Source organism: Diceros bicornis, chromosome 26 (genome assembly GCF_020826845.1).
Source record: "Diceros bicornis minor isolate mBicDic1 chromosome 26, mDicBic1.mat.cur, whole genome shotgun sequence".
NCBI lineage: Eukaryota > Metazoa > Chordata > Mammalia > Perissodactyla > Rhinocerotidae > Diceros > Diceros bicornis.
In genome coordinates, this window is record NC_080765.1 from 28,040,722 (window position 1) to 28,059,997 (window position 19,276).

Sequence of the window (19,276 nt, forward strand, 5' to 3'; positions counted from 1 at the left end):
GATGGAGATGCCAGCCAGGCAAAATGGACTTGGGGTTACTTGGGGGAGCCTGGGTAATCGTGAGCTGATTACAGCGTGGGTCAGGGTTAATGTGCAGGAGCAAGTGACACCAAAGCCACTAATGATGATGGCAGGATTTGTAGTGGGGATGAAAGCTATGGGCCACCTAGCAAAGACTTCAGTGACTGTGGGGGTGTGACCAGGAGGGCCAAAGATGACAAAGAGGAGGAAGGGGAGAGGGTGGCAGAGCCAGGCTGCATGATCCTCAAATCAGCAAGGATTTTGACACAAGGAAGCAGGAGAAATAAATGAGCCAAAACTTGAAAACCAGTTGGACCCCTGCAGGGCCTCCTTGAACCAAGCTGGGGAGGTCCGCCTGCACCAGGACTGTAACTGCCGCAGCAAGGATCCTTGATGCTGTATTGCCTGATACCTAACATGTAGGAATCTGTAAGTTCTATGAAGACAGGGATCTTATCTCTCCGGCTTACCAGGCTGGCCTATTAAATACATATTTACTGAATGAGTCAATCAATTCATCCATATTTCATCATCTCTCAGTGGAGGCCACTAGCGTAGTGACAAAGAGCACACGGCTTGAGGTCCTTGAGGTCAGACATCTGAGTTGGAATTCTGGTCCTGAGCCTTTGTTTTTAAATCGGCAATGCTGTGAAGACAAAATGAGCTAATGATGGATGTAAAGCACGAAGTATAGTACTCGGCAGGTGGTAAAATCCCTTTCCCAGGAAAGCTCAGAGCTGTCCTTGCGGGGTGACTGGGGGATGCGGGTGTGTGGTGGGAAGGGCGGAGGAAGGAGCGGAATACAGGCTGAGGTTGCGCCCAAGCCTCTGCGTACCCAACTAGCCCAGCCCGGGGCGGAGTCTCCTCCAGGCCGGGCGGGGGCCGCGCCGTGCCCTGGAGGCACCAAGGGACCGGGCCTGCCGTGCGGCTGCCGTCGGCTATGGCGAGCGCGGCCCGGGGGTCGGGCCCATGGCCCCCGCTCCGGCTCCGGCTCGTGGTCCAGCTCGCGGCGCTGCTCGGGACGCTCGCGCCACAGGTGAGAAGCGGGACAGGCGCGGAGCCTCCAAGGTCGGGGCCGGGGCGCGGAGGGCTGGGGCACGGCGGGGCAACAGGGGGCGCCTCGCCCCCTCCCGGGTCCGGGTCGCCCCAAGTCGGCCCCTGGCCACTGAAAACCGCCTAGCTTTGGGGAGTTACCCGGTTGCTCCCACTAACACCTAGCTGAAAAGACATGCCAGCGTGGAAGGGCGCAGGTGGACGGAACACCCCGCCCCTCCTGCAGGTGGAGGGAACAGCCGGCGGGTGGGTGCGCCTGGTTTCACTGCCATACGTCTAAAACGTCTGGGACCCCGGCTTCCTCGGAACATGTCATCAACGTAAGGGTCCTCCGTCGAGAAACGCGCCCACACACCCGGTTTAAGGCAAATTCAGGCAGTTGACAACACGCCCCTTACCTATGACTGGACCAGAGGTTCCGAACCTCTGAGATAAATAAGTAGATGTGGGGATCTGGTCCAGCTCTGCCGGGAGCAGAAGGGTCCAGTCTTACAGAAATTCAGCAAGGCAAAGGCGCCCAGACTAGAACCCACGTGTCCAGCCTGGAGCCCCCAGAACAGCTAACAGGATCGTAGGGTTAGCTGTTCCTGCCGGCCCCAGGCCCCGCTTCCAGCTCTGGGTCCACCCCACGGTTGCCAAGTAGGAATGGGGGCCCAGTGTAGCCAGATAGAGTGTTTCCAGAAAAACTAGAAAAAACTAGAAATGAGAAAAATTAGAAATCTAGATTCTTTTAAGTGAAATCCTCCATTTTTTAAAATTGGCAGCTAGTTACAGACAAACTTTTAAACACCACGATGGTCAGACAAAACTCAGCTGTGGGCAACCAGTGTGCAGCGTCTTCTCTAGACCGTTTTCCCTCCTGCCATGGTGCAGATCAGGGAACCGGCTGGGGAAAGAGAGGGGCTAGGAGGCAGTTTCCTGACTCTCCACCAAAACCATTGGCTCCGCCCCAAACCTGAGGGTCCTGGAGCAGGATGTGGCCTTTGCAGGGGTGTGGCTGGGCCACCCGGATGTTAGGGTTCCTGCTGGGAGCTCAGCCGCACCCTGTTTGCTCAAGGAGGGGCCAGAGCAAGTGAGTTAACCCAGCGGGGCAGCAGTTAACCCAGATGTAAGGGCAGCTCCAGCCCTCCCTCCCTCGGCCACCCCCAGCCTTGGTTCAGGGGACCCACAGGAGCCTGGCACCAAAAGCAGCTGGGCCGGTTTGGGGGGACAGAAGGGGTCATCCCAAAAGAGGCAGACAGTGTGGCAAAGGAAAAGGAGACCAGGTGCTGGAATCTCAGCGATGGTGGTTCAAGTCTCAGTTCTGCCGTTTGTTATCTGCATGGCTTTAGGCCAATTACCTAACCATCCTGAGCCTTAGTCTCCGGCACCTGTACAATGGTGAGAATAACAGCACCATTCTCCTAGGGGGGCTGTAAGGGTCAGTGAAGTCCTTTTGCAAAGGCCCTCAGTCTTCTTGAAAAACCGAAAGGAACTGAGGGGGGAGGGGAAGTGGTGGGACTTCAGACACAGTGGGAGCTGGAAAAAAGCTGGGAGAAGCCACATGGCACCGAGTTTCTTCCACCTGGCACAAAGGGAGCTTAATAAAAAGTTACATTGAGTTGGCTCCCTCTGTAACCCCTCTCTCGAGTCAAGGAGATCAATGGGTGGGGCCAGCACCTTCTCCAATCATCCTTCCTTCTTTCTCTGTCCGCCAGAGGAGCAGGGAGTCACAACCAGCCCTGCCTGGGGCAGGACAAGGGGTGGTCCCAGGCCTCTCAGAGGTGGTGACTGTGTTTCCCACTGTAGGTCCAGACCCTCAGGCCAGAAAGCCTCCTGCTCGTGTCCACCCTGGATGGAAGTCTCCACGCACTGAGCAAGCAGACGGGGGAGTTGAAATGGACACTGAAAGATGGTGAGCAAAAGGTGGTCACTCCTCCCTCCTTGGACCCCAAATTGGGGCGGGGGGGCATCACTGAGACATAGAGGATAAGAACACGGGGTCTAGAATCCAACCAGCAGTGTCTGCAGGCAGCTTCACCACCTACCAGCCGTGTGGCGTTGGGAAAGTCACTTCTCCTCTCCGAGCCTCGAGGTCCTCACCGTGCCTCACGGAGGTCTTGGGAGGGTTACATTACACACACGTCAAATGCTTGGCTTGGTGTCTGGCACACAGTAAGCCCCCAGTGAATATGAGCTGTGCTTTCCAGTGGGGAGTCTGGAGGGGGCTACTCATGCTCCGTGTCCCTGTCCCTGTCCCTGCAGATCCCATCATCCAAGGGCCAATGTACGTCACGGAGTAAGTGAACCTGTGGTCTTTTAAGGAGGGGCCATCTGGGAGATGGGGAAGCCGTTGTTGTCTAGAGGGTGTTCGGTGGGGAGGAGGGGAGCATGTTGGAAGTAAAGGGAGGAAATTTGGGTCTGGCGCTCTCTGGTGCCTCCTGCAAGGGTGGGCTCCTGCTAGCTGGGAAGGTGGAGGGACAGGGGGCCTTCATGAAACCAGGGGGCGTGCACCCAACCTTCCCTGTGTTCTTCTCTGCTCTGCAGGACAGCCTTTCTCTCAGACCCAGCTGATGGCAGCCTGTACATCTTGGGGACCCAGAAACAACAGGGATTAATGGTATGTTTCCTACGGTGCTTGGGAAGGGAGAGGGCCAGGGCTTCTGTGAGCCAGAGCACTGAAGGGGTAGAAGGAGCTGTGTGGTCAGAATCTGAGTGTCCTGCAGAGGGTTAAGTCAGGGCTCTGAGTGCATTATGGGAAAGCTATCTGGAGGGACCTGTCGACAGGAGGCGGTGGGGTGGTTCTGGCTGTGTCTGCAGAGCAGGCTAACTCTCAGGCCTCTGAGGGCACCACTGGAGCTTCTCCAGGACTCTGAGAGTTTTAGGTAGAGACCTATATATCAGTCAGCTTTTGCTAAGTAACAAATCGTCCCAAAACTCAATGGCTTAAAACAAAAACAATTGATTTAACTCCCAATGTTGTGGGATGACAATGTCGGCCAGACTCAGCTGGGTGGTCTTGACTGAGCTTGCGCAGGCATCTGTGGTCAGCTGCTGCTCACCTAGACGGCTCTCTTTCTGAAAGTTGGTCGGGGGTTGGCTGGGTTTTGACGGAGGCAGCCGGGCCATGTGTCTCTCGGCCTCCAGCAGGCAATCCTGAGCTTGTTCACGTGGAATCAACTAGGGAACCAAAGCAGCAAGAGAGGGCAAGGCCAGTGCACAAGCTCTTTTCAAGCTTCGCTTGTATCACATTCGCTAACGTCTCATCAACCAGCCCTGGTGGTCTAGTGGTTAAGATCCGGCACCACTGTGGCCCAGGTTCATCTCCCAGTCAGGGCGCCACACTACTTGTCTGTTGGTTGTCAGACTGTGGCGGCATTGTGTTGCTGTGATGCTGAAAGCTATGCCACTGGTATTTCAAACACCAGCAGGTTCACCCATGGTGAACAGGTTTCAGTGGAGCTTCCAGACTAAGACAGACTAGGAAGAAGGAGCTGGCCATCCGCTTCCAAAAAAATTGGCCATGAACACCTGTGAATAGCAGGGGAGCATTGCCTGATAGAGCGCTGGAAGTTGAGAGGACGGCGCAGAAAGACCAGGCAGGGTCCCACTCTGCTGTACCCCGGGTCACTAGGAGTCGGAATCAACTCCATGGCACTAACACAAAATGTCTCATCAGCCAAGGCAAGTCACGTGGCCCAGCACAGAGTCAAGTGGTGAAGAAATAGACTCCACCTGTTTACAGGAGGAGCTGAAAAGTCACCTTGCACAGACATACACGGGACAGGAGGAACTTGTGGCCATTTTTTCCATCTTCCACATCAGGACTCTGATGGGGGCTGTTGAACGCAACTCTGGATTATCACAGGGAGTCGGGTGGAATGTGCTTCGTCAGAACTCTGAAGCCTACCAGAAGTCTTAAGTGTGTGATTTAGGAAGCTGTGCAGCAAAATGGTTCAGTGTGCTTGTTCTGGAAACTGTCTGCCTTGGTTCAGGGCCTGGCCCTGCCACTCACTAGCTGTGTGACGTTAGCCAAGTTACTTAGCCTCTCTGGAAAATGGAAATTATAATAACTGTACCGAGTGAAAGTCTGTCTGTGTTTCTCTGCTCTCGTTCCTTCCTGGAACGTCTCCCTCTCCTTAGAAACTGCCCTTCACCATCCCGGAGCTGGTTCACGCCTCCCCATGCCGCAGCTCCGATGGGGTCTTCTACACAGGTAAGCACCTTTCCAGCCTGTGGGTCCAGGTCTGGCCAGCAGAGACAGGGACCTGGGTCATGATGGGCCAGCTGTCCCATGATAGGACAAACACCTTCACCCATGCCATCTTGAGAGCTGGCCTACTTTCCACCTCCACAGGCCGGAAGCAGGATGCCTGGTTTGTGGTGGACCCTGAGTCAGGGGAGACACAGATGACACTGACCACAGAGAGTCCCTCTACCCCCCTCCTCTACATCGGCCGAACACGTGAGTCAGGCCCCAGCTGCTCCCCAAGCTCTGAGCAGCCCCCCGCTTTGCCCTGCCCAGGTCTGGCATTCAACTTGGATTCAACTTGGATAGCAATTGCCAGATAGCCAGTCAGTCAATCTGTCAGTCAACAAACATTTCACTGAGCACTGAACAAGGAGCTGGGGGTACAGCAGTAACCAAAACAGACCTGGTTTCTGCCACTGTGTTGTTCACAGACTCTGGCCTCCAGGCCAGGTGCTCAAGCACTCGCCCCCACAAGATGATGTCCCCTGGGGTGGGGGTGGGAGGAGTGTCAGCTGGGTGTGCTTGGTAACCTTGCTTCTGGGCATCCCCAGAGTACACGGTCACCATGCATGACCCCAGGGCCCCTGCCCTACGCTGGAACACCACTTACCGCCGCTACTCAGCACCACCCATGGATGGCTCGCCTGGGAAGTGTGAGTGCCGCCTTTCTCTGGCCCCACCTTGGAGCAAGGCCCCCAACTCAGGGAACCCTGGGTGGCATCCACGACTAAGCCCCACCGCATTCTGACCCACTTGACCTCATCAGGGACCCCGCATACTGAATGACACACCCTGATGGGTGACCTAAGTGACCCCTCCACTCCCAGCCTGACCGTCCTGTACCGAGAGCCCTTAACATCCTAGCTCCTCCGCACTCCACGGGAGCCCAACTAGGGCACCCTGGGGGACTCCCCACATCCTGAGTGACCCCAAGCAACCCTCATACACCCTGAGCAGTCCCCACATGTCCTAACTGATCCCCAATGTTGAACGACCCCTGACAGATGACCCTAAGCGACCTCCTCCCAGACTGAGTACCCCCTCGACATGACTGTCCTACCCAACTGCCTGAGTGACCTCGTAGGTGCCCCATCAACCCCTTCTACCCTGACTCTCTCAGTCTGCATGAGAACCCACACAGGTAACCCTGACACATCACAAATGACACCCCCAGGGCCCCTGACTGACCCCCTTCACACTCTAAATGTCTCCCAAGTGACCCACATGCCTCCGGGCCACCCTGGTTGACCGATCTTGGGTGACCATCAGTCAGACCGTGACTGACCACCCCACATCCTAAGTGATCTCTCTCTGGACTGACTCACACACCTGAGTTACCTTTGGATGACCCTGACCTGACCCCTGCATCCTGCCCAGCTCCTCAGTTGCCCCTGACTGACCCCCTGACTGACTGAATGATCCAGTGACCTCAGACTGACCTTCTCATGTCCTGATAACCCTCAGGTGATCTCACCTGACCTCATACACCTGAGTGGCCCTCCTCATGGCCCACCCTCAGAGCAGCTCCCCACCCCAAGATGCTCCGAGGTGCCTCACGTCAGAGCTCCCTGACCATATCTCCCCAGCCATCTTTCTTGGCAGACATGAGCCACCTGGCATCCTGTGGGATGGGCCTGCTGCTAACTGTGGACCCAGGAAGTGGGGCGGTGCTGTGGACACAGGACTTGGGCGTGCCTGTGATGGGCATCTACACCTGGCACCAGGACAGCCTGCGCCAGCTACCCCATCTCACACTGGCTCGGGACACCCTGCACTTCCTCGCCCTCCGCTGGGGCCACATCCGGCTGCCTGCCTCGGGTCCCCAAGACACAGCCACCCATTTCTCTGCCTTGGACATCCAGTTGCTGTAGGTGCCCATGCCTGGGGAGTGGGGAGGAGCCCTCTGGAAGTGCTGTTGCCGAGGCCCATGGGCAGGCATGATGTTTGTCCTTGACACACCAGTACAGCTGAATCAGGGGTCAAAATATTTCAAATTGGTTATTTGCCAAACTGGTTGGTAAATAACAGGTTGGTAAATAACCAGTGCCCTGCACCCCCCCCCCCACCATCTGCTTCTAGGACCCCCTGGATAGCCCCACTGCTCGGCAACTGATAGAGTAAAATCTGGCCTAGGAGGGGCCTCCAGGTCTCCACTCCAGGGCTACAGCCAGCACCTGTTCTTCTTGGTAGGTGCTGTGCCTCATTGATTGTTAAAGACTAAATGTCACCCTTCCTTATAGCATTGAGTACCTTAGTGTCCCCATCTTGGAGAATCAAGAGACAGTCTAGGAAAATCAGGGATTATCCCTTCACTTAGTTTGCTCCACAAACATTAATTGACCACTTACTATGGACCAGTCACTTGTTAGGCTCTGGGAGTACAATAATACAGCCAGTGTTCCTACCTATAGAAACTCTCAGAGTCTAATAGGGGAGACAGGGTGTGTAAAGGGGCAATTATAATATGGTATGATAAAGGATGATACAAGAGAAGTATAGATTTGCTGTGGGAATATATAGGAAGGGTAGCTTAATTGAGACTGGGGGTGGGAGGCAGTCATGGAAAGCTTCCTGGAGGAAGGGATATCTAAATTGAAACCTAAAGGATGAATAGGATATAAAAGAGAGAGAAAGCATAGCAACCAGGGAACAGAAAGAAATTTAATAAGACTGGAGCATAGACCTGAGCAGGGAATAAAGTCTGAGACTAAGTTAAGCAGGGATCTGTAGGGTCATTTAAAGAGTTTGGACATTTTCTCCTAGAAGAGAAGTAAGGAAGAGTCACTGGAGGGTTTTAAGCAAGGCAGTGATTTGATCATATTTTCATTTTGGAAAGATAACTCTGGCTGCAGTGTGAACAATATCGTAAGAGTGTCATAGGGGAGGAAGTGGATGCTTATAGAATATTGCATTAGTTCAGGCAAGAGACGAAGACACTTTGGACTAGAGTGGAAACACTAAAGATGGAAATAAGTGGAAGGTAAGAGATATTAAGAGGAAAAACCAGTAAGAATTTGGTGATTAGCAAGTTTGGTGATTGTGAGCAAGGAGTCAAGGGTCATGCTCAGGTGTCTAGAAGCGTGTGGGTGCTGTCATTTTCAGAGGTAGGGAGCACTAGAGGAGGAAGGGGAGGAGAAGGAGGAGGAGGAGGGGGAGGTAAGGAATGAGGTGATGAGTTCAGATGCAGAAAATTGAGCTCTTGAAAGAGGTCTGGGCTAGGCATAGATTTAAAAACATTGACTATAGAGTTTGTATCGGTTAGCTTTTGCTGCATAACAAGCCACCCCCAAGACTTAGAGCTTCAAAACAACAAACATTTATTATTTTTCAAGATTCTTTGGGTAGGTGGTTGGTTTCTCTGGTCTAGGCAGTCTTAGTTAGGCAGGCTGACTAACTGCTCAGGTTTTTCTGGTCAGGCTGACTAGGCAGTTAGATGGTGATCCTGGACGATCTAGGATGGCCTCACTCACCTACATCATAGTTGGTGGACTGTTTGGTCTAGGGGGTGTCAAATAAGGTCTCTCGTGCCCCAGCAGGCTACCATAGCTTTCCTACATGGTGGTCTCAGGGTTCCAAAGAACAACGCGAGAGGACAATCTCCAGTGCACAAGCACTTCTCAAGCCTCTGTTCATGTCACATTTGCTATTTGTCTCACTGGCCAAAGCAAGTCACATGGCCAAGCCCAGAGTCGATGTGGGAGGGGACAAGACAAGGACATGGGTACAGTGATAACTGAAACTACTCGCCACCATCACTCAGCCTTCTCCTCTTTTTCCTCTCCCCAACTAGGATGACGCTGTATGTAGGGAAGGATGAAGCTGGCTTCTATGTTTCCAAAGCACTGGTTCACACAGGGGTGGCCCTAGTGGTGAGAAGGGATTTCTGAGGGGCTGGAGAGAGGGGATGAGCAGGAGAGGAGCCCCTCTTACTCATGAATCTCCATCTCTGCCATAGCCTCGTGGACTGACCCTGGCCCCCGTGGATGGCCCCATCACAGAGGAGGTGACACTCCAAGTCTCAGGAGAGCGAGAGGGCTCACCTAGCACTGCTGTCAGATACCCCTCAGGGAGTGTGGCCCTCCCTAGCCAGTGGCTGCTCATTGGTAAGATCCTCTGGTTCAAATCTGGAATAGATGAACATGAAGGACCTGTGAGCCCAGCTTCTGAGCTGAAAGACTGAGGTCACCTTCAGCCTGCTGACTTTTGCCCTGCCCCTTAGGACACCATGAGCCACCCCCAGTCCTGCATACTACCATGCTGAGAATCCATCCAGCCCCAGTGAGTGGAACTGCTGAGGCCAGACCCTCAGAGAGCACTCAGGCTCCAGCCTTCTTCTTGGAGGTCAGTGCTAGAGGGGCAGAGGACATGGGGGGAGACTCAGCCGGTGGGCGGGCAGCCCTTGGGCCTTTTCCTCAGACTTCTAGGAACAACATTTAGGGGTAGGTCAGTTGACTTCACATAGTTTCCCAGAAGAAAAAATTTTGTTTTGTTATTGCCAGAAATGTGTTAGAAGTGTCAAAAGATATTGGTTATCTAAATTGTGAAACATGAATCACAGTTTTCTTTATTATTCTTCAACATAAAAGTTACAAAACATTTATACAGTGAGAAAATGAAAACAGAAAAACTATAAAAGCATGCTCTCCTGGGAGAGGGCTGGACAAGAATCACCAGTAGTTTAAATTAAGAAGGAACAGCCATGACCTGGAACAATAATTCTCAAATCTGGTTGCTCATCAGAATCGCCTGGGAGCCTACTCCAGACCCACTGAATTCAGAATCTCTGGAGGTGGATATCTGCATTTTTTTGGTGATGCCCCAAGAGTATCTATATTTTTCAGTGACACTGCAGGAGATGCTGGTCATCAGCTAGGTTTGGAAGACGGCTCTCCTGGGGCACCATGATGTTTCAGCACCACGGAGAGTGCCATGTTTCCCACCATACAGACCACTCACTCACTGCCCCTTTAGCTAAGCCCAGCCCTGTACTGGGTGATGAAGAAGGGTTAGGGGTTCCACAGCGGGAGGGGGTGTGTAAGAGTGAAAGCCTCTTTGTCCCCAGCTCCTGAGCCTGAGCCGAGAGGAACCTTGGGACCTGGAGCTGCATCCTGAAGAGAAAACCGCAGACTTGTATCCAGGGCTGGGACCCCAAGACCTGCTGGCAGCTAGCCTCTCTGCTGTCCTCCTGGGCGGGTGGATTCTCTTCCTGATGAGGCAGGTAAGCCCATCGTCCCTGGTCTCAGGTCCGTGTTAGGGTCTTCCTGGGGGGAACTCTGCTCCTCCTCTCCCAGACCATTCGATGACTCTTTCCCTCACACGGCTCCGATTCTGCCCCCTGCCTTCCTCCCAGCAGATCCCCGAGCCCCAGCTGCTGTGCTCTGTATGTTCACGCTCCAGTGCCAGGCCATCTCAGGCACAGCTGCTGGGCCCACCACGGGGCAGGGCCTGGCAGGGCCAAGCCCTCTTAGGCCCTCATGTTTCAGCAGCAGCAGGATCCGCCGGCACCTGCAAGCCCTTCTCACGTCTCACAGGATGCCCAGTGCCAGCTCTTGGGCGCCACCTCACGGGACCTCCAGAGCCCCTCAGAGCAAGCCCAGCCACTTGAAGACCCTGAAGGTGAGCTTGAGTGAACAGGAAAGGGCAGAGTCAGGGACAGAGAAAAAAAGAGGGGGCAGGTTTAGCTTCAAAGTTGGTTTATTAGAAGCCACTATAGTGGGGTGGCTAAGCCTAAATGAGCTAATCAGAGAGTGTTTCAAACAGGGCCTGCCAGGCAGTTGAGCACTCTGGAAATGTCTGCCGTCACTTTTTATTGTTGTTGTTTTTGTCAAGGACTCTGGATGCAGCTAGGGCTGGGTATAGATCTAACTCCACTCTGTTAACGTTGACGAATTGCTTAACACCTCTGAGCTTCAGTTTTCTCATCTGTCAAATGGGAATAATAACACCCACTTCATTGTGAGAGGTTACCATCATCATTGTTATTAAATCGTACCTAGTGATGTTGTTAACATTTGTGTTAAAATAACGTCATATTGGGTAAGAATAATAGTAAATAACCTAGGTACAATTTGGCACCTTTTCTCTTCTTTTTACTTTTTAAACATTTCTCTCCTCTTTTCTCAATTTAATCCTATAAACGAGCCCTTTCAAGCTTCCTCTGGTGTCCGTGGGATGCTCCAGGGATTTCTCACATGCTGTTGTTGGTCCATCCAGGGTACTTCTCCTGCTTCTCTGGCTCTGGGCTGGGCTGGCCTTTGGTCGTTTGCATGAACTGCTGCTGGCACCTCCTGGTCACTGCTCAGACCACTACCTCCTGCCTTGGAGCCACTCTGCTGTCCCTTTAACTCAGGCTGAAGTCTGTCCCTCACTTGGCTGGATGCTCCACTGCTGCTCCCAACATTCACCCTTGTGTTCGCCTTGCCTCTGCTGAGAGGGAACAGCCCCCCTTCCTCGGGGGCCAGCTCTTTTAGGAAGTCCCCCAACACAGAGTTGCCTGAGCCCTGAGGTGCTACAGTTCCTGTCACTTTACTGGCTCTGGGTGGGTCCACATATAACACACCCCACTGCACCCTGAAACGCTCATCTCCTTGGACCTTCTGACTTGAGCTGGGTCTTTCCGAGACAACCCAGACTCCATCTTTTCCCAGGGTAGTTCTCATCAAAGGGCCCTGTGGTCCCCTACCATTGTCCTTCAGTTGTCCCTCACTCACAGTCCATTGGACCCCAGTCATTGGCATGATTCAATTCCTTCCCCAGATGTCTCCTTGATTGTCTGTGTCAGTAGATACAATAATCCTTGGAGGAATAGAAAAGGGAATGTTGAATCCCAGCCCTGGCTCAGCCAGGACACCTTATTATATAAAATACCTAGACTCCTTTACCCACTATAAGAAAATAATCAAAGTGTTATCAAGGCTTCAGAACAAGAATTCAAGAAAATAAAACACGCAGATAGAGCATGGGACCTCTGTTATGAAACTCAGTGATAACTATCTCTACATAATACTGGATTTCCTCTGTAATTAAAAAAAACTTTTCTATTTCTTTCACTTTCTTTGTTTAAAGTGCTAATAAACTCTTTACTTTGGCATTTTCATGACCTCTAGGCAAAGCCTCGGTAGGACATGCATTAGGTAACGTGATAAATGCTGTGATGGTGGGGTCACATAGGCAGCTGTGGGAACACAGAGGAGGGGCATGTAACTCAGATGTGAGGAAATAGAAAGTGTCCTCAGGGGCTGGCCTCGTGGCGTAGCAGTTAAGTTCGCTCACTCTGCTTTGGCGGCCCAGGGTTCGCAGGTTCAATCCTGGGTGCGGACCTACGCACCGTTTATCAAGCCATGCTGTGGCAGCGTCCCATATAAAGTAGAGGAAGATGGGCACAGATGTTAGCCCAGGGCCAAAGGAGGATTGGCAACAGAAGTTAGCTCAGGGCTAATCTTCCTCACACACACAAAAAAAGTGTCCTCAAAGTGATGTCTAAGCTGTGATCCCAAGGATAAGAAGGAATTACCAAGTGAGCAGGGAGGAGTGGGGAGGAGCATTGTAGGTGGCACCAACAGCACAGGCAAAGGTTCAGAGATGAGAGAAAGCAGGGGACACATCCTGGAAGCAGAAAGGAGGGTTGCGAACTTATGCTTACGGGTAGGTCAGCCGGATAAAGTAAACGAGTGAAGCAGCTACATAGGGGAGAGAATAGGGAGTGGTAGGGACTGTGGCAAACTGGAGAACAGGTGCCCTGTCTAAACTGCAGTGGCTAAGCCTGTCTTGCTACAATCTCTTGACACAGAGTATGGCTCAGTGAATATCTGTTGGATCAATGGCTGACACTGGGCACTGGAGATTCTTAAACAGCACTTCTCAACTCAATAAATACATACGAATGAATATGTACTGATCAGGTATGAGAAACAGGCAGAGGTACAGTTAATAGGCTGATTTGCCCATCTGATATGCAGCTATCGAGTGTATCGAAATCTTGATTTAGTCCAGGGGGAGTCAAATAGATGAATGTGGCTGATGGCAGAAAAGCTCCAAGAACCACTCTCTGAAAAAACCCTCTAGCACCAGCCCCTTGTGGCAGCCTCTAACCTATTCTTAGAACATCTATGTCAGGAACCCTGAACTTGAAAGTCTTGCTCTTGCTCTCTTGGTGCAGGGAGAGGGACATTCCTCATGGACCTTTCTATGGCTCACAAAATCTACAGAGGAGTCACATCCTACTCTCGTTGAACTTCCACAAATTCATCTACACGTGCTTGGTTGGGTCCTTCAGGACCGCTGGCTACATCGTATATTCAACAGCAAGTGGATGCAGTCAAGCCAGAGCTTGATTGGCTGAAACAGAGCTAACATTAGAGCTAACAGTTATATAGCGCCTGCTGTGTACCAGGCACTGTCTAAAAGCTTTGCGTGTATTAACTCGTATGATATTCACAGCATCCCTGTGATGCAGATACTATTATAATGCCTGGCTTATGGAAGAGGAGAAGAAGGCAGAAAGGTTCATAGTACTCCCACCCCAGCTCACAAAGCCAGTTAAGTGGAGGCTCAGGGATTCAAAGGCAGGTCAGCTGTGGGACAGTACCTCTGTTTGCACTTTGGCAAACTGACTTGAAGCGTTTCCCGGTGTAAAATCAGCAGCAAAATGCATCACGTGTTCTCAGGATTTTCAGAGGTAATTCTGACTGCACACTGTTTCCCCCTCATATGACAACCTTTGATTACTCTAGAACTTCACTCCTGCATTTGCTCCTGCTGCGTTATAATGATGTAGAAGGCTGAGCCAAGTGATGGTGCATCTGGGTGTGCAGACTAAGCCTCCCCCAGCTCATTATTTTTGCATTCAAGGCCTTCATGGCCATAAGTCTGGCCTCCATCCTAGCATTGAGGGTGCTCCTGAATATCTAACCCAGAAAGCACACAGTGAGTGTTTACCCCACGCCAAGGGCATCGAGAGCAGGAAAGGCAGACACACAGGAGACAGGAAACCCAGCAAAACCAAATGAGCGGTACAAAAGAGGGGCCAGAAGTGCTCAGGGCCCCTCACATGGAGCCAGCTGAGCAGGGCTTGCTCCGACAGGCTTTCCAGCAACTCCGTCCCTGCTTTCCGAGCTGCCGGAGAGACGGGCCCACTCTTACCTGTGGGTGATGTGCTTCCAGCAAGGCCATGCGCCCACCCACCCCTGAGAGTCCAGGGCACACAAATTTAGGTGATTGCCTGCATCTTGCCCACAGAGGGGAATGAATGTTGCAGCAAAGAACCCAGAGAGATGCTGAGGGACAGCTTGGCACTTCTCTCACTGATCCCTGAGGCTGATTTGCATTTGCTTTTCCTAAAGCCGATTGCAGAGACCGAAGCTGGCAGCTCTTCCTACGTAGAGTGTTCTCAGGGCCCCTGAGGGGTGCACAACTCTCGGGGCACCCGATACATTCAGCTGTATGAACGGTGCCCCTTGGAGCTGAGCAGCGCACAGCCTGCCCAGACGTGTCTGGGTCACTGTGAGGGGTCTCTTGCAAGCTCCCCAAAGAGAAGAGCAGTAACTGTCCACATCTACAGCCCTTGGCCGCCTGAGCCAGCCCCACCCTGCTTAACAGGAAACCAAGGCCTTCCGGGGGCTCCCTGCCACCCTAGGACAGTTACTCCAACTGGGGCAGCTTCGCATCCAGATGCCCACTGCTCCCCCTCCTGTCTGGGGCAGTCTTCTCTGCGACCGCACCCCCCCACACACACAGTGCTTCTAACTGCCCAAGCTCACCTTCCTGTTGGAAGCCAATTCCTCCATTTAAAGGGTTTATTATAAATATTAGAGGTAGGGAGAGTGACAGAGGAAGTAAAAACCTGGGCAGAAAATGCCAAACGAGGGAGAATGATGAAAGAGGATACTATATCAAACCTCACCCCCACCTTTCTTCCATTTATTCATTTAATCTGCAATAATTCCGTACGGGATTATTAACACGAGTCCTGCTTTACAGAGGAGAAACCCGGGGCACAGCGGTTAAGTAATTTGCCCAAGGACACACAAGGAGTAGGTGGCAGCCTGGCTGCAGGCTGGGCATGGAAGTCCAGAGAAAGGTGGGGGGCGGCGGGTCTGGACTGGGCAGAGGTGTGGCTGACACCCCGAGACCCCACCCTCTTCTCCCCGCAGCTGAGCAGCTCACCGTGGTGGGGAAGATTTCCTTCAACGCCAAGGACGTGCTGGGCCGTGGGGCAGGCGGGACTTTTGTTTTCCGGTGAGTGGCAGCCAGGAGCCGGGCTGAAGATGAGGCCCTCACAGCCCTTTCAGCCACTGTCCCTTGGAGAGCGATTCTTTCCAAGAATCCCCGAGGTGGGTGCAGGTGGGTAAGTCGCCCACCAGTTGCTAACCTTGTGCTTTATCCGCCCTCCGCGAACCTCTGCTCGCCCACCTCCCAGGGGCCAGTTTGAGGGGCGGGCAGTGGCTGTCAAGCGGCTCCTCCGTGAATGCTTCGGCCTGGTCCGGCGGGAGGTCCAGCTGCTGCAGGAGTCGGACAGGCACCCCAACGTGCTCCGCTACTTCTGCACTGAGCGGGGACCCCAGTTCCACTACATTGCCCTGGAGCTCTGCCGGGCCTCGCTGCAGGAGGTGAGGCTGGAGCTGGGGGGGGGGGGGTGCGGAGGGGGGGGGGTGGCCGCGAGGTCTTGGCTGCAGAGTGACGCTTGGCTCCTTGCTGCTTGTCAGTACGTGGAAACCCCAGAGCTGGGCCGCTGGGGCCTGGAGCCTGAGACGGTGCTGCAGCAGCTGATGTCTGGCCTGGCCCACCTGCATTCCTTACACATAGGTACGGGCCCCCACCTCGCTCCATCCCCAAGCCCTTGCCCTCCCCAGCTGGGCTCTCAGCTCTCCCCTCCACTCGCTCAGTGCACCGGGACCTGAAGCCGGGCAACGTTCTCATCGCGGGGCCCGACAGCCTGGGCCGAGGCAGGGTGGTCCTCTCAGACTTTGGCCTCTGCAAGAAGCTGCCTGCAGGCCGCCACAGCTTCAGCCTCCGCTCCGGCATCCCAGGCACGGAAGGCTGGATGGCGCCCGAACTCCTACAGCTCCGGCCGCCAGACAGCCCTGTGAGTCCTCCCGCCACCCTAGGCAGCCAGAATCCCTCCCTGGCGCATTTCCTCTCCTAACAAGGCTCCACATCACCGCTGTGCGACCTTGAGTCACTCCTCCAAGCCTGTTTCTTCATCTGTTAAGTGGGGATAATTCATCCCTTCTTACCTGGAGCAGTGGTTCTCAACCAAGGGCTATTTCACCACCCAGGGGACACTGGGCAGTGTCTGGAGACATTCTCGGTTGTCACTCTTGGCTGGGGAGAGGGGGCTTACTACTGCCATCTAGTGGGTAGAGGCCAGGGATGCTGCTAAATATCCTACAATGCACAGAACAGCCCCCAGCACAAAGAATTATCTGGCCCAAAATGTCAATAGTGCTGAGAATGAGAAACCCTGAGTTATAAAATGGTTTCAGTCTTCACTGTGCTGCAGAATCACTGAGGAACTTAAAAAAAAGTCAGCTTCCCAGGCCCCACATCCAGTGATTCTCACCTGAATAGCCTGGGGTAAGGCCCCTGGTCACTTAACACGTATCCGAGGTGGAGAACCACTGGTTTCGAGGGTTTGGGGAGCATCCGATGAGCTAATACAATTGAAGCACAGGGCAGTGTCTGACCCCCCAGAGACACTTGAGTTTGGGACCCCAGGATTATAGATTTTTGAGTCATCACTGTGCTGGTGAATGTTGAAGTCATGGGCATAGATGAGAGTAACACAACAGAACAGTCACTAGGCAAAGCCACCCCCACCCCTGAAGTCAAAAGAAAGCTAGAAATGGCCACCTGGAGGCCCCAACACCAAAGGCACTGATGCTGTGAGCCTGTACAGGCTTTGTTTCTTTAATTAGTGGCCAATATTTTAACATTTGGGAAATTCCACATAAAAATCTGGATTTCTGGATTCTCTTTGAAAATCAAAGCTCTGGCACCCCAGGAGAGTCCCCTGGAGGCAACCAGCTGGAGCTAAGTGCCAGCTGCCACCTGCAGACAGGGCCTGGGCCAGACGATGGAGTTCTCAGGCCACTTGATCGTTTCATGCCTGGCTAGCCTCACTCACTTATGCTACCTGCTACACCTGGAGGAGTGGCGCTTGGAAACCTCAACTAGGGCAAAGATGTTGGTTGAAAACCATGGGCCCCTTTCAACGGTACAGAGGGAGGGGATTTGGGGCCAAGGAGATCCTCTCAGCAAGCATCCCTGAGTTCTAGTCTGAACCAAATCCCCAGCTCCATATCAGCCCATAGGAGAGTTTAGCCAGGCAGACTTCCTGGAAGCAGAGGCGTCCTCCTCACGCTCATCTCTCTGGCCCCCAGACCAGCGCGGTGGACATCTTCTCTGCAGGCTGCGTGTTCTACTACGTGCTTTCCGGTGGCGGCCACCCCTTCGGAGAGAGTCTTTATCGCCAGGCAAACATCCTTGCAGGGGCCCCCTGTCTGGCTCACCTGGAGGAAGAGGCCCATGGTGAGGGGGACCCGGCCCGGCAGAAGAGGGAAGCAGACCACGAGGCTGGGCGGGCCTGCAGTCATCCCTCCCCGTTGCCCCTCCAGACAGGGTCGTCGCCCGGGACCTGGTTGAGGCCATGCTGAGCCCGCTCCCGCAGGCACGCCCCTCTGCTCGCCAGGTGCAGGCCCACCCCTTCTTCTGGAGCCGAGCCAAGCAGCTCCAGTTCTTCCAGGTCAGGGGGAAACCTTGGGGACGGCCCCAGAAAGTCCCAAGTTTAGGTCCCAAGCACCAAGAAAGGGGAAGCCAGACTCGCTGGGGGAAAAGAGACTTGTACCTGTTCCAGGCAGCCGGGCTCCTTATCTAAACCAAGATGGAGCCTAGACTCCTACATCGCCATCTTGGCACTCCACAGTTGCTCATTACCACTTTCCTAGCCCCAGCTGCCTGTGTGTGAGAATACAGCCCCCTTTCAGCCCGTGTCATCATGCTATACCCGTGCCCAGAGAGCACATTCCACTTGTGTGACCTTGAGCAAGGGACTTTGTGCCTCTGAGCCTCAGGTTGCTCATCTGTGAAATGGGCACAACAGTACCCACCTCTTAGGTTGGTGAAGATCTGGCGGGATAACCTGGTGGGAGGGGGCGGTGGCGCAGAGAGGCTGCACTCCGTGGGAGGCAGCTGTCCTCACCATCCTAAACCAAGAAGCTTTCAGGGCTTTGCTCCCCAAGCTCCAGAATGCTCCTGGCCTTGTGGCCTGACGCTGGCCACGAGGCTCAGGAGCTCTGTGGGGTCCCAGGACGTCAGCGACTGGCTGGAGAAGGAGTCTGAACAGGGGGCCCTGGTGATGGCGCTGGAGGCAGGAGGCTGCGAGGTGGTCCAGGGCAACTGGCACAAGCACATCTCGGTGCCGCTGCAGACAGGTAGAGGCCAGACCGAGGGTGGGCCCGGGGGGCTGAGGGGGCCGGCAGGGACAGCTTTGCCAGTGATTTCCCTGCCCCCACCAGATCTGAGAAGGTTCCGGACGTACAAGGGGACGTCAGTGCGAGACCTGCTCCGCGCTATGAGGAACAAGGTGTGTTCTAGGGCTTGGGCGCAGCCTGGACCTTGGGCACGCCTGGCACAGCTGAGCCAGGCTCTCTGCTCTCCCCCCTCCAGAAACACCACTACAGGGAGCTCCCGGTCGAGGTGCAGCAGGCACTCGGCCACGTGCCAGACAGCTTCGTCCAGTACTTCACCAGCCGCTTCCCACGGCTGCTCCTCCACACCCACCATGCCATGAGGAGCTGCGCCTCCGAAAGCCTCTTCCTGCCCTACTATCCGACAGCCTTGGACGCCAGGGAGCCGTGCCCAGGGTCTGCTGGGAGCTGAGGCCGGCCAGATAAGCAGTTGGGCCTGTGGCTGAGCCCGGCCTCAGCGTCAGAAAAGACTGGCCGAGGCTTGGCAGCCTGGGGATACTGGAGC

The 19,276-nt window shown here is 54.0% G+C and overlaps 1 protein-coding gene across 6 annotated transcripts; it reads left to right on the forward strand.

The window, feature by feature from the left end:
- The first annotated feature begins 861 nt into the window (after positions 1-861).
- On the forward strand, positions 862-19,251 carry ERN2 (endoplasmic reticulum to nucleus signaling 2). 6 transcript variants are annotated; one of them, XM_058569848.1, is made up of 22 exons: positions 862-1,057; positions 2,863-2,968; positions 3,319-3,352; positions 3,601-3,673; positions 5,197-5,269; positions 5,411-5,518; positions 5,857-5,958; positions 6,908-7,172; positions 9,096-9,174; positions 9,261-9,408; positions 9,525-9,646; positions 10,368-10,523; positions 10,789-10,921; positions 15,457-15,541; positions 15,723-15,912; positions 16,009-16,108; positions 16,189-16,388; positions 17,686-17,833; positions 17,920-18,047; positions 18,612-18,735; positions 18,820-18,887; positions 18,971-19,251. In XM_058569848.1, exons 1-22 carry the CDS (start codon positions 962-964, stop codon positions 19,181-19,183), a joined length of 2,751 nt encoding a protein of 916 aa, XP_058425831.1. In that variant the 5' UTR covers positions 862-961; the 3' UTR covers positions 19,184-19,251. The 6 variants fall into 6 exon arrangements, with proteins under 6 accessions (XP_058425831.1, XP_058425828.1, XP_058425829.1 ...); XM_058569845.1 differs by having other exon boundaries at positions 18,612-18,887; XM_058569846.1 differs by having other exon boundaries at positions 10,792-10,921; positions 18,612-18,887.
- Positions 19,252-19,276: the final 25 nt, after the last annotated feature.